This window comes from Engystomops pustulosus, chromosome 2 (genome assembly GCF_040894005.1).
Source record: "Engystomops pustulosus chromosome 2, aEngPut4.maternal, whole genome shotgun sequence".
Classification (NCBI taxonomy): domain Eukaryota; kingdom Metazoa; phylum Chordata; class Amphibia; order Anura; family Leptodactylidae; genus Engystomops; species Engystomops pustulosus.
The window spans coordinates 221,702,032-221,717,129 of NC_092412.1; the positions used below are offsets into that span (position 1 = coordinate 221,702,032).

The 15,098-nt window shown below is 39.9% G+C and overlaps 1 protein-coding gene across 6 annotated transcripts in view; it reads right to left on the minus strand.

Annotated features, from left to right (window-relative positions):
• Positions 1 to 1,663: 1,663 nt before the first annotated feature.
• LOC140119327 (myeloperoxidase-like) overlaps positions 1,664 to 15,098 on the minus strand; it is a 31,807-nt gene continuing 18,372 nt past the window's right edge. For 3 of the 6 annotated variants that reach the window (XM_072138226.1, XM_072138228.1, XM_072138229.1), the window contains exons 3-15: positions 12,335 to 12,400; positions 11,302 to 11,395; positions 10,559 to 10,734; positions 10,278 to 10,398; positions 9,631 to 9,760; positions 8,164 to 8,367; positions 7,581 to 7,896; positions 6,613 to 6,773; positions 6,140 to 6,392; positions 5,847 to 6,017; positions 4,479 to 4,716; positions 2,426 to 2,635; positions 1,664 to 2,280 (exon numbers count right to left, since the gene is read on the minus strand). In XM_072138226.1, coding sequence (XP_071994327.1) covers positions 2,437 to 2,635; positions 4,479 to 4,716; positions 5,847 to 6,017; positions 6,140 to 6,392; positions 6,613 to 6,773; positions 7,581 to 7,896; positions 8,164 to 8,367; positions 9,631 to 9,760; positions 10,278 to 10,398; positions 10,559 to 10,734; positions 11,302 to 11,395; positions 12,335 to 12,400 — 2,129 coding nt within the window. In that variant the 3' untranslated portion in view covers positions 1,664 to 2,280; positions 2,426 to 2,436. The remainder of the gene's footprint in view (positions 2,281 to 2,425; positions 2,636 to 4,478; positions 4,717 to 5,846; positions 6,018 to 6,139; positions 6,393 to 6,612; positions 6,774 to 7,580; positions 7,897 to 8,163; positions 8,368 to 9,630; positions 9,761 to 10,277; positions 10,399 to 10,558; positions 10,735 to 11,301; positions 11,396 to 12,334; positions 12,401 to 15,098) is intronic. The other 3 variants (XM_072138227.1, XM_072138230.1, XM_072138231.1) reach the window with 1 other exon arrangement.

A 15,098-nucleotide genomic window follows, 5' to 3' on the forward strand; every position in this document is an offset into this window, starting at 1 on the left:
AGTTTGCAGTAGAGAAGCTGTCCTGCCCGGCCGGTAGTGTGGCATCAGAGCGGGTGTTCAGTGCAGCAGGGGCCATAGTTACCCCAAGGTGAACCCACTTGGCATTTCGTCTTTAGTGAATTTGAGACTTTTTAAAACAAAAGTTGCAAAAGCTCCAAAATTTGTGACTCTTTTTGCAACTTTTGAAAAAAAGTTGCAACTTTCACATCTGGATTCAGTTTGAAAAGAAACTGTTTTTGGTGCAAAAAGGTCACAAATGAGCACAAGCACCATGAAAAGTCTCATAAAATTAAAGAAAAAGGCAAGCCAAAAGTTTTATACATGTGCTCCTGTGACTTCTGGCCAAGTGGAGTTTAAGTCATAGAGAAAGTTTAGTACATTGTCCTCTGGGCCTGCTAAATATGCAGAACACATCAAATTATCTTTTCCAAACCCGACTGTGTGTTCTAAAAAGAATGTGGGGAGGTTTCTTCATAGTCAGACATATAGGTGTTTGCATTTGGGAGTGCCACATTGGACCCCATTGTGTCCGTGTCGTATAATGTGTGTTACAAAAGGGGGAAAAAAAATAAGTGGGGCACATGTACTTACCCATCCGATATCCTGCATGAGTCGGAAAATCTGACAAGAGTGCGGCCGCAAACCCTTAGTAAATAAGCCCCAGTAAGTACAATAGTTCAAAGCAAAAATCAATCTCTGATGGAGAGTGGTGGGGCAGGGATCTAGAAACCTTGTTGCTGCCTGGTCTTGGCTCAACATCCTCTAACATTACGGCAATCTCTCCTCTCTTCTTTATTATGAATCCGCTCCCATTGTCCTCTTCTCTCTTCCTTTTCTTCTCTTCAGTCTACCTCATCTCCTCCTCTCTTTTTCTCTACTATACTGGCTGTGTGGAGCTCCTCGCCCAAAAGATACCCCAGATGTACCAAAGAGACCCTATTGACTTATATTAGAGTCTTGTCCTGGCTCTATTGTGTATATCCAATTAAACTGTAAGGCGTTATAAAAATTGGAAAGCAGATTATTAACACTGATGAGAACCAGCCACGTTTTCAAAGGGTGAATGCCACCCCAGTATCTACAATAAAACTACTTTCTATGGACCATAAATGCACAATGGAAAGCAGTTTCAGCGGTGTGGGGTGTGCACTATTATGCTTGAAGGAATATGACTATGAGGGGGTAATATCATTAAAGGCGTGTCTAGGAGCATTAACTGAGATTTCCAGGAGGCTGTACCTGACTACAAGGGATATTTGCACCGAGCCTACATCAGTCAGAAGTCACAGCTACACATCACACTGTGACCATGGAGTTTGTACTCAATGAATAATCTGTGTCATACATAGATCCCACATTACAATATGTCCTACATTGTAAAACCGTATGTTTCTACCTGTCCATATATACAGGTGGATTTTGGCCATAAATACAGGACTTTTTTTACCCGTATGAGCACATATGGCACTGTATCAGTATAAAATACAGTGGTTTGCCAAATTATGGATGGTTGATTATTGGTTGGCAAATAGAATGCCCCTCCCACTGGTTCTGGTCTCCCTGGATACTACACGTATATATACGGCAGCATACAGTGCACAGCCGTATGCAGCACATATTTTATATGTTCCCATTGACTTATTTAGGACATACACAAAAGAAATACATAAGAAAAGAGGACATTTTATTTTTATGTATCGAAAACGATACAGTGCACAATACGGACATTGAAATGGATGGTCACATTGCCCATTGAAATGAATCGGGCCGTATACTACACATATTTACAACCGCTTTCATACTTTTGTGTGCATGAGGCCAAATATAGGGTGGATAAATAGATGACACACTGCTTATCACTACACAAAAGGACACTTTGTATTTCCTAAATCACTGCAGACTCAGGGTGGAGAACTCAACAAGCTCTCTCTGAAATAGGTTAAGTGGTTTAAAAAAGAAACATAATTTTCATATCATCTGTGTCAATGGACCCAAATTAAAGCCATGAGTATTACTAAACTGTTATAATAACAACAGCAGCATTCAACAAAGTTTAACAGAACTTTCTGTGTCCATGTATGTGTATACAAGCCAAATGGACACTGAAGTCATATTCAAGAATGCAGACACAAATAACAGTTTCATATAATTTAATGTTCTAGATGGAACATTACAGTTGTAGAATCAACTGAACAAAATCTATGATCACAAGTAGGATCATCAAGGAAATTCAATTCAAAAGGTTTCAGGTTTGCATCTTGGAGGTTTTCAGTGGATAATCTGGGATTTGGAAAAAAAAAAAGAGTTACATTAAAGGACTTATATGACGATGTTCCATACAACCAATTTAGGAATGAGGTGAAAACTAGTCACTTGTATAAATGCATTTAACAAAAACCTGTATTTCACTTCTTTACATACTTACAATATGGGCTTCTAAGCTTTCCAAGGAGTCAGATCCATGACTGGGAAGTTAGAACACTCAATGAAATCTTCTGGGAACTTATTCACCATAAAGACATTTCGAGGAACTTTTTTAATGTTGGTGTTAGCGCATATGATCTGTGCCAAAGTCACAGACTCTATTGATCTCATCTGCGCTGAGCTGAAAACTGAGGGACTTTCATAATAAAACCTAAAAGAGGATAAAAGGATTCATTATCCATTGTTAAAACTACATACAAAGCAGCACTTTGATATACCTAGCCGAGCGACTGCAGTTTAGCTCATATTAAAGGGAACCTGTCACCAGGAGACCCATTTTTAGCACTCCCCCAGTCCCCACAGAGCATAGTACATATGCCGCCAAAGTGTTTTTGTATTAAAAATTGGTTTTACAGAAAAAAAGATATGTTATATTGTACCTTTCATTACCATCTGCTGTGTGACTAGGCAGTTGCCCACTGGGAGGGGCTGGAAAGGGGCCATTCCCCCCCACCCTTGGGAAACAGCTACTCCATGTGACCTTTTCAAATATATGAAAACACCCATCACTTGGCTTAGCAACGCCCCCTGCGCCTCTACAGCCAATCCCGAGTGTGGGGAGTTATTCATGTATTTGAAAAGGTCACATGTTTCCCAGGGGTGGGAGGGAAACTGCTCCTTTCCAGCCCCTCCCAATGGGCAACTTCCTAGTCACAAAGCAGATGCTAATGAAAGGTACAATATAACATATCTTTTTTTCTGTAAAACCTATTTTTTATACAAAAACACTTTGGCAGTATATGTACTATGCTCTGTGGGGACTGGGGGAGTGCTAAAAATGGGTCTCCTGGTGACAGGTTCCCTTTAAAATTAATGGAAGCTGATCTGCAATAACCTGGTGTGGCCACTGAACAGAGGACGGAGCTGTCTGTCTCTTGTTCCATACTTTTATCAGCTAATCACCTATCCACTGGAGCCCTGGTAACTGCTTGTTTAGTGCGGTCGTACTGGACAATAACTAGAATGGTCTAGAGACAACCAGAAATAGTTGAATAAGATAGCCATACAATGGCTTTTGAGATCTCACTGTATTCAAAGTCTTTGGCACAAATAAGGATCAAATAAAATCAGTCCATTATAATATTTATTGAAGTGTGACTGAGTATGCTCAACTGCGACTACATCCAACTCCTACTGGTTATGGTTTTGTGGCCTGCATAGATGTCACATTAGATCTACATCACAACAGAGGATCTTAAATAATTTTTAAAAAATGCTCATCTTGCACTACACATCTAGGCTAGAAAAGGGTCTTTTAAAGGAAACCTACCGTGAGGGATCTACTATCAGAGGTAGATCTGATGGTAGATTCCTCCTGTCTGCCTCTGCCCTAATCTGTAATTTAATAATCCTGGAGCCTAACCTAATTTATTACGAAAATAAAGTTTTTTAACATGTAAATTAACTGCAGAGGCTACTGGGGCGTGTACTAGCCTGGCAGGGTACTGAGAACTAAGGCTACTCCACGCCCCAGTAGCCTCTGCAGTTAATTTGCATGTTGAAAAAACTTTAAAGGAAACCTACCATTTCAAATGGTAGGTGTAAGCTGTAAACACCGAGCACCAGCTCAGGGTGAGCTGGTGCCGGTGCTTAGTTTCGTTAGTGTTATAAACCGCGGTATCGCGGTTTTAACACTTTTTAAACTTTAGAGCAGAAACTGCTTCGGCGCTGCGTGCGCACGATCATGCGCGCGCCTACATAGGAAATGCTGCAGGCGTTGCACGGTCGCGCGCAGCGCCGAAGCAGCTTCTGCTATAAAGTTTAAAAAGTGTTAAAACCGCGATACCGCTGGTGCTCGGTGTTTACAGCTTACACCGACCATTTGAAATGGTAGGTTTCCTTTAATTTTCTTAATAAATTAGGTTAGGCTCCAGGATTATTAAATTACAGATTAGGGCAGAGGCAGGAGGAAGCTACCATCGGATCTACTTCTGATTAAAAAAGTTTCACTGTATACATTTAATTTATTTATTGTTCTGTAAATTGGCACATACCTATCTCCATCTCTAGTCCTACGAAATTGGTTTCCGATCAAACAGGTGAACAATTTCCCAATTCTCCCATTTGAATTGAAAGGCTCAGAGATTCCACCCACAAAGATATCAATATTTTCAGGTGTTCCATACAAATGAATGAGCTTCTCAGCAAGTTCCCTATTCTTCAGTATATCGGCCAATTCATCAACATTACGTGGTGCTGAAAGTCCACAGAACCTTCTCCATGCATTGTACCCTATGAGTACAGAAGATTACTTTAATAAAAAATGTATCAAAGGGAGGCATAGGGAAATGTAGAGGAAGGAAAAAAGGTGGGGGGATGAATATTGACTATTGAAGTGGAAAAACCCTTACTTCCATGATCTGATCTTCAATAAAATACACTTTAAAAATACTTTTTTCACAACTGTTAGTCTGAAGTTTTCTAGTGGCTTATGTTGCACAATACATTTGTTGTACCTCTGTCCTACTCCACCTACTTCCCAGTTTACATTGTGCCAAAAACCAAGAACCTTGACTTTGATGCCCAATTGTGAATTAAATCTGGGCTTCTTGCTATAGAGTCACAACCCATTGAATTTGGATCAATGTGGATTTTTAGCTTATCCATCTTCCCCTATATTTTAATTGGAATGAATAATTTCTTTTTGGTAGTTTTAGTAGATTATACATGAACAAAATAACAATTATACATACAAAGGAGGCATTTTACCACCAACACCAATGCTTTGCAGCCTTTAAAAGCTGTCCTGTGAAAGATTCTAGGTGGAACTTTTTTTGGTAGTTTTACCCAATTCATTATATAGGCTCCTTATTGTCAAATAGACACTGGCAGGTTGTCTGTTCCATCCCAGGACTACCCTCCTGACAGTGTAGATTCATAAACCAATGGCATCAATTGCTAAAAACTTTGGGGCAAGAGAAAACAGAATCAGCAGAACACCACCAATAAAGAGATGCAAAGAGTTGGAGTTGGTAGATGTTGTGAAAGGTTCTCAAGGTGGTTAATTGTACATTTTTTTTACTTGTAGACACAGGTGTGAGCATTGCTTTGGGTTAAAAGTATTTGACCAACAAGCAATTGACTTAAAAAACATTGCAATTCGGCTTTAAAGAAAGATAGAGTCAATATACAGTCACATAAATTATCAGTTGTATATCTCCACATTATAGATGAGAAATAGGACTAGACAAAAGACTATGATCTAGGACAATTTTTTTGGGCGGAAACCTAATGCAGGGCTGTCTATGGGACTGGGTTTTATAGTGTCATACAACACAATATAAGAGTATAATATAATATGAAATAATAAATAGTTAGGATTCATTTCAAATTGCCAAATTTTAAATGTGTCCACGTCTTACCTGGTAACCCATGGTCTCGACCTCGCTGTATGTTTAATGCTGCAAGATCACGACCAATACGATTAACTACTGGGAAAAGACGTTCCCTCAAGGCGTCCACCATTATCTGATCCTGAAGGTTTAGTTTGGCTTTATTCAGCATCATACCTCTGAGGATTGGATCAATTCCACCTGCGGTATAATAAAGGGTCATTAGTGGTAAAGAGTATTGATTAGTGGTAGGATTAGTATATCTATACTGTTACTATCATATAACATTTTACATTTCGAGTATGAGTAATGAAATTGATTACCTTGTCTTGCTATTCTCCATGGGGCAAAAAATGTTTCAAAAATTGGCATTACAGGCTCTGGGCTGGCGGGAGAGTAATCCTCTGCTAATCTGTAAACAAATGGCTGCACCAGTGTATGACCCATCCTGAAGGCAATGGTGAAGACATTGGCTATTGCTGGGTTCACGTCTTCACTGTAAGATGTATATGTGGGAATATTTTTTGAGGTTTCATCACCCAACAAGAGGTGTATCCAGTCTTTGTATGTTATTTTCTGTCAAGAAAAATTTACAGTAAACAATAAAACTTTCAGTCAACATATTGTCATCTAAAGGGATCCTGTCATTTTTAATTAATGCCAAATAACAATTTTCTTTATAATGAACATTCTTAGTGCCAATAAGTATACCCAGCTCCCAGGCATTAAAGACAATTAAGTCATGGTATTGAGTATTGGAGTTAATGGTATTGAATATGAAAAAGTTATGCGGCACCTGGAAGACTGCACCCATTATCTTGCGGGCTTCTTGGTATAGTTTCTCTTCTGACCAATGTGGGTTTAATTTATGTAACTCTGTCGCAAGGCGATTGTGCTCTCTCATGAAAAGCGTATGAAAGGTAGTCAGCATGGGCTGCTCATTAGCACGACTGTCCCCTGAAATAACAGATAACAAAGAAAAACATTTTTTTATCAGACATTGGGTTTCCTGGCTCATCTTGCATGGGAATGAGTTTCTAAATCAGAAACTGTATTCAGGCCACGGCTATAAATCACAGCACAACTTTCATTTCTCATATTGACCTGAAAAAATCAAAGCTGTGCTTAGATTGGTTGCTCTGGGTTTATTATATATAGAGAAGTGTAGGGCAGGGGCGTTACTAGGAAAAGCTGCATCCCACCCATACTTCTGAATGGGGCTGCCCTACTCCCTCAGAAAATACACATATTTGTATGCTCATACATACACATTTATGCACTGAAATATAATTTATACACTTACAGAGATCTGTCCTCCTTTGGTTTTAATGAAGCCTGGAGCCAGGCTTATTTGCATCATTTTTAATGCCTTTTTTTCTCTAAACCAGGGTCATAAGAAGTGTTAAAAAAAAAATAAATGGTTCCTGTCACACACCTGCATGTCATAGTGCTTGGTTTACAATCCTTCATCCTGGTGGAAGACGTCCTTTAAACAATCTTTTACCACCACAGACAGAAAAATAGAATTAATTGAAGACAAGGAAGATGTATTTGCGAGAAGGTATGCCATGAAATAAGAGGGGTGTAGAATTGGGGACACATCTAAGTTTCCTTCGAGTACTTGCATTAAGGGGTATCTATTTGACAGATGCTATTGTAGTACAACTGTACTACATAAAAGAAACAACTGCCTAAGCAGTCTTGTTTTCTTTTATAGGCTGCCTAAAAATGTCAAGCAAGTCAGAGAACTTTCCAAAATCTCACCTGATAAGAAACAAGGTACTCCTAACGATGGGTTAGACATAGAACATTGGTCAGGTGCGTTCCCATTAAATGACAGGAAGGAAAGTCCATTGTCGGAGAAAATCTGATTAATAGCCAAAAGTCCCAGCTGGTTTGTGTTATTGCGAAGCATGTTGGCGACATGGTTGTCATTTCCATACACCTGGCTGGCATCAATGTATGAAGTCAGACCATTCATCTGCTCACGTACAGGATTTGTCAGACGGCACACAGAAGCTGTGCGAATCATACCGATACACTCCGTCCCTTTGATGTATCGGGGATCCCCTGGTGAAAACTGGAAAGATACAGAAGCGAATTTCAGATATTTGATATGTGTTGATTTGTTGTCATTTTATTGATATAACATGATAATTTTTTTCCCAACCATTTCAAAGACACTTCGTCCTCATGCACACATGCCATTCTAGTCCATGGGGCCCCGTCCATACCTCTGTATGCCCCTAATCTATATGATCTTTCAGCATGTGGAGGCTTATAAATAGGTACAAGGGAGGTCCACTAACAAACATTGATATGTAAATGTATGAGGAAATGGTCTTACCATTAAGGGAAAACAGGGATGAGTTTTTACACAGTTATTACAATCCACATTTTGCAAAAATGATGAAGTTGTTGGTGTGGGAACAGAGAACGTAAGGTCGTGATCTATCCACTGTGCCCATTGCATGAACATAAGTGATCTTCCATCATCCAATTTCAAGGATTCAGTGGATATCTTTACAACTTCATTTGATACGTCACGTGCCTGTTACAAAAAGTCAGAAAACCATGTTACAACTGGGCCGAAGGAAATTTTTTACTTCATGAACATCCAACTGATTGATGAACAAAATGGCTACTTCTGATTATACACAGTGCAGATGCCTTATTATGTCATCATGACATATTCTAACAACAGAGGGGAAAAAACTAGCAATGAGCAATTCAATTTGCTGGCTCATAGATTCAGTACAAATCTGGCATTTTCCAGGAACCAAATTTTTTTTCCAACAAATATTTCAACATGGCGACGAGCTAACATTGTCATTCATCCCAGACCATGTAGAAGAAATTAGATTAGAATGAGTGAGGAAAATTTTAAACATTTGTAATATATTAATGAAATAAGACAGGAGTTTTTTTTTTTAATGACCAGGGGCCCCTGATCATTTTATTGAAGGGGGAACATGGTAACACAATCCCCTAAGATTGCTCTCAAGGGTTGATTAACAAAGGGGATTATATGTTGGCATTGAAAGGGTTAATGTTATTCTGAGGTAATGTGTTCTGTGTTTCCCGCTTTTTCCATGAGGTAGTTTTCTGCACTTTTCTGTCAGATGTTGTTTTCCAAGATACTGCCTGCTGATTCGCTGGAGGTGAAGGTCAGCTGTGATTGGTAAACAGCTGGATCTATGGCAGCGCTATAACCAGGCAAAATATTGGAGGCAGCCAGCTGATTGGCAGCTGGCCGAAGCCACTTACCCATAAATTGAGCTGTCAGCAGGGTGTCTAGGCCAGTCTGAAGAAGAATCCGGTTACATTAGGGAGGGCTGGGCGAGGCGTTGTATTATTTCTCCTGTCCATCGCACTGCTTATTAGTGGGGTTGTGTCTCCCAGCTCAGTAATATAATATTATCATGTTGTTAATCTGTAGTTTTGATTTATTCTGTTTATTCATTTAATAAAATTATTGATTTAATTATTTTGGAAACCCAATAATAAAGCATTACGGCCAATTTTTAATCTAACATGGTTTATTATGTCTTTATTTATTGTGGAATTATTATGTTTATTTTACAAGTGGGATTTGTGTTACCATGAGAAAAATCAACGTTTAAGAAGACTAGTGGCATTTGTATAACAATTTCTAGGATAATTGGATCAACAATGGTTTGGAATCGAACCCAAAGCAAATCTATAATATCTGAACCCAAACTACTGTTTGGATAATGTAAGTAACTGACAAATGACCTATGGTAATTCTGTCTTTCACTGCTACCAGCCCTGAATAGTAGGCAAGTTCTCTTACCAAGGGTAGAGTAAAGCCATGGATGGTGCGGCTAGGTGTCCAGCCTCGTGGCAGCGATATCCCATCCTCATATTCAGGCTTGAGTAGACGAGTGAAGCCAGTACCAGATGCACCAAGATAAGGTTTCTTTCTGTGAAGAAAAATCAATTCCTTAATATTCATACTGTACATTGTGGTTTTCTGTGCAAATACTAGATGATATGTGCTGATATAACATTACATATTAATTTATTATACATTAGTGTCCTTCGCTTTTAGATGCGGAAACTAAGGAAAAAAGGCAACACTATCATGAGTCTGTCCCCTCTTCTGAGCGCAAGTGCTGGACCTACACAGGGGACCACATCTATCAGCTATTAATTGGTAGGAATAACCCTTTAATGTTCAGTACATTATAAACATCATAATTATTTTTGTACAAATTTAGCTATTTTTTGTTCCTTGAAAACATAACATATACTACAGGCGGTCCCCTGTGGGTAAGGCGTAACTTGAATTTATGGGAAAACCCCTTTAAGGGGCTAATTATTAGTTATGCGTAATCAGATCAGAAATATTTGATATTTTATATTTATATCTTTGTACAATACTATGAGTAATATTAAATAGAAAATGAGCAGCCTTATAGTCTAAAAGAGGTTTCTCACCTGTTGTTACACTCCCCAGTGATGGTGCGGTAGGGCGATGGCTCGCAGAATTTTGGCAGATATTGATAGGCACATCCGGTCAGCTGGGCAATAATTTCATTCTGTTCTTCTGTCAGATAATCTACATAACACCAAGTGCATGTTAATAGTTGTGTGATATACAGTGTAATAAACAGGCAGTATCTAATAGAGAAAGCAGAGATCTTGTAAATACATCGTGCTGGAGACATTATACAACATACAGTATTATTATTATAGCATTAGTTATGTTGTTTTAATACCTGAAACATTGGCGGCTTGTGGATAGTTGATTTTTAACTTCTCAGCTACAAGCTGAAGTGTGACATCCAGATAATCAGCTGATCGGACAATGTTTCTAGCTCCGCCTACAGCTTGTTTGAAGAAAGCCATTATATCTGATATTTTTGCATCTTCTCTTTTTGATCGAACCTTCAGACTGAAAATACATTGACAATTGTTTGATGAGCAACAATTTCTTATGATATTATAAGATATTAAGCTAAATGCACATGACTGTTGTCTGCTCATAGGCTGCAAATAGCAAAATTTTAAAATGCAAATCAGATCAATGGGGTCTCGACTCCAAAATAGACCCTCCAAAATTATGCGAGTTCCCCTTATCCGATTTATACTTTGTCTATACTGTTAACTGATCTTAAGTCCTACAAATGTTGATGAAGCACCAAATGGGGCTCTACTGAGTTTTATGGGTCTTCTGGTTCAGCATAGACACATCTTCAACCAAGAAGTCTCTGTACTATGGGAAGAAAAAGGAAACTTGCACTACCTTGTTCTGCTGGTAGCAGTGGAAACCCCCACAATCTGATATTTATCTCCTATCTTGTGTATGGGTATTATTATTATTATTATCATTAATACCAGGAGTCATTTAGAGGTCTTGAACGGGGTTTGATCGAGGGACTTCAGGGACTGATAGAGGACTGATAACCTTAAACCGTCTTTTAACGGTCTCATTTTTCACCCCGAGCTATAGTATTCTTACCTTGTCCGGGTCTGGTAGTATGCAGAATCCACCAGCTTCTTAGCTTCATTGACCGAATTCCGAACATCATTATTATTCAGAATATTTTCTCCTCCTTGAAATATAAATAATAAATTGGTTCAATCCACATTCACACACAAAACAGAATCCTTACATAACATCTTAGATCTGTGATGCTTGAAGAGTTTTGTGGGAGTACAATGTACATAGCCTAACGTTGCCTCTGAAAGTGTGGCTAGTCCTTAGGAACAAAACTAATATATAGAGAGCTGTAATTTGAAACAACCTTTCGGCAAAACTGCAACTACAACATTTAATTCATTCTATAAATTAATCTGGGCTGAAAATGTTAATCACATGATGTAAGGATAGTTCCTCAATATCAGATCAGTGAGTGTCCATCACCCTGTCAGTCAGCTTCTCTTAGCTGGTGATGAACAGAGAATAGAACAGGAAGCAGACAGTTCCATCCTTCGTCTAGTAGCTAAACCAAGTAACTGCAACCTTACCTCACATACATGTGAATTAGGAAGGTAAAAGGACCGGCAGAAAATATCCAATATTAATGAAAAATTCTACCTTCGTGAATTATTTTTGAATTAATCTCTTCTTTCAAGAAACTGAAGTGAAGGAATCAATATTCATGTATTTATTTATATTAATATAAAATAATAGAGATTTATCAAAAGTGGTAAATTAATTTCTAGCCAATCACATTTCAAAAGTTCAGAAAAATAAATGCTTGAACATGAATGGCTGCTATTTTAAACTGCTCCGTTTTGTATTTGCACCACTTGAAGTACATTCATACGTGTTGGGGGGTATGCCTTTTCTGTGGGTCAAAAAAGCAGCAAACTTACGCCCATTAATCACCCTATCAATACCGAAATAACAACACATCTGCAAAGCACGGAACTGAAACAATTCTAAAACCTAATTTATACTACAACGTAGAACCACAACACAAAAACATTACAAATAATAAAGAAAAAGTGCAGCCCATGTGGCTAAAAGGGCAAAAGGACAGTCTTACCTAAGGACTGGTGCACAGCCAGGGAATATGGACGCTGTAGGGGAGTACTCTGCCTCTTATCTTCCCCTGTCAACCCAATTGTTATTAACAAAAAGGCAAAATTTCACAGATAGAAGTCCAACCTGTCTTTATCAGCCCTGGTATATGCAATTTCAAGACACAACCTAGCGACGACCCTGTAACTTATGACTTTAGGGTGGGGCGCCATCTTGGATTCCTGTGTGAGGCCATGCTTGCTGAGTTTCTGTGTCTCCATTGGAAAACTGGCGTGAACTATAGCTTATATGGCGTGGTGGAGTGCACACCAGAGCCACTTAATTTATCCAGTGTACAGTACACCAGCAGGGGGAAAGCAGGTGTTCAATACTTCAATCTTAATAACTTACCCTGATCATCTATTCACATAAATAGTGCCCCCTGTCTCACTGTAGTGATTATCAAAAGAGGATAAGAGGAAACCGTTATTTTTTAATCTTATAAGGTTCTTTTTATTAGCAAAATTTAGAAATAACCCTATTCTGTAAAACATTGCTGAACAGTAGAGATGAGCGAACATACTCGTCCGAGCTTGATGCTCGATCGAGCATTAGTGTACTCGTAACTGCTCGTTGCTCGGACGAGTATTTCGCCCGCTCGAGAAAATGGCAGCTCCCGCCGTTTTGCTTTTTGGCGGCCAGAAACAGAGCCAATCACAAGCCAGGAGACTCTGCACTCCACCCAGCATGACGTGGTACCCTTACACGTAGATAGCAGTGGTTGGCTGGCCAGATCAGGTGACCCTGGGATAGACTAGCCGCTGCCCGCGCTGCTCGGATCATTCTCTGTCTGGATGCCGCTAGGGAGAGAGCTGCTGCTGGTCAGGGAAAGCGTTAGGGTTCTTCTATTAGCTTGCTGTTAGGCAGGAGTGATTCTAAAAGAACCCAACAGCCCTTCTTAGGGCTACAATAACGTTATAATTTTTTTTTTTTTTTATTTGCAGCTAGTACCATATTGTGAGGAATTAGCAGGGGGACTTCCTACCGTTGTGTTTAGCTCTTAGTGACACACATATCCACCTCAAACACCAAAGTGGGAAAATTTATTAGGGGTTTGAGTAGAATTAGGCACAGTCTGCCAGTTTCTTTTTATTTTACGTTTATTGTTTTAATAACTCAGTGTCATCTCATCTGGCATAGTAGGGTGCTGTAATACTTGGCTAGAAAATAGCCATAGGAGAATACAAACGGCTTAATTACGCCTACAGTAGCGTTATATATATTTGTTTTCTGGTTGATCTGCTGGTGGCTGTAGTTGTTGCAGTGCATCTACTAGTAAATTGTGAGCAATTTGGAGTCAGACTTGCGACCACTGTGTTTTAGTGACGCACATATCCATCGCAAAGACCGAAGTGGGAAAATTTATTAGGGCCCGGGGTTGTATTTCAATTAGGCACAGTCTGCCATTTCCTTTTTTATTTTACGTTTATTTTTTTCATAACTCAGCGTCATCTCATCTGGCATAGTAGTGTGCTGTAATACTTGGCTAGAAAATAGCCATAGGAGAATACAAACGGCTTAATTACGCCTACAGTAGCGTTATATATATTTGATTTCTGGTTGATCTGCTGGTGGCTGTAGTTGTTGCAGTGCATCTACTAGTAAATTGTGAGCAATTTGGAGTCAGACTTGCGACCACTGTGTTTTAGTGACGCACATATCCATCGCAAAGACCGAAGTGGGAAAATTTATTAGGGCCCGGGGTTGTATTTCAATTAGGCACAGTCTGCCATTTCCTTTTTTATTTTACGTTTATTTTTTTCATAACTCAGCGTCATCTCATCTGGCATAGCAGTGTGCTTTCATACTTGGCTATAAAATAGCCATAGCAATAGGATAGCATCGTTTGGTTTTAAAAACTAAAAAACACAAAAAAAAAAAAAAAAAAAAAAAAAGTTAAAAAAAAAATTCAAGTTATAACTCTCATTTTCAAAATGTTTAACCCGAGGGCTAGGGGTAGAGGACGAGGGCGGGGACGTGGGCGTCCAACTACTGCAGGGGTCAGAGGCCGTGGTCCTGGGCGGGGTGAGACACCACCTGCTTATGAGGGAGCAGGGGAACGCCGCAGAGCTACACTCCCTAGGTTCATGTCTGAAGTTACTGGGAATCGTGGTAGAGCACTGTTGAGGCCAGAACAGTGCGAACAGGTGATGTCGTGGATTGCCGACAATGCTTCGAGCAATTTGTCCACCAGTCAGTCTTCCACGCAGTCCACCCATGTCACCGAAATCGGCACTCCTCCAGCTCCTGCACCTCAGCCTCCTCCCCCCCAGTCTGCCCCCTCCCAGCAAAATTTGCCATTTGAACCGGCATACTCTGAGGAACTGTTTTCTGGACCATTCCCACAGTCACAAACCACTTGTCCGGTTGCTGATGAGCAATTTTCCGATGCCCAGGTTTTCCACCAGTCGCAGTCTGTGGGTGATGATGACCTTGTTGACGTACTGGAAGAAGTGTGTAAAGAGGTGTCCGACGATGAGGAGACACGGTTGTCAGACAGTGGGGAAGTTGTTGTCAGGGCAGGAAGTCCGAGGGGGGAGCAGACTGAGGGATAGGAGGATGATGAGGTGACAGACCCAAGCTGGGTTGAGAGGCCGGGTGAACACAGTGCTTCTGAGACGGAGGAGAGTCCTCGACCAGAACAGGTTGGAAGAGGCAGTGGTGGGGCCAGACGGAGAGGCAGGGCCAGAGCTGGTGCATCAGCGCCAAATGTGTCAACTAGTGAAGCT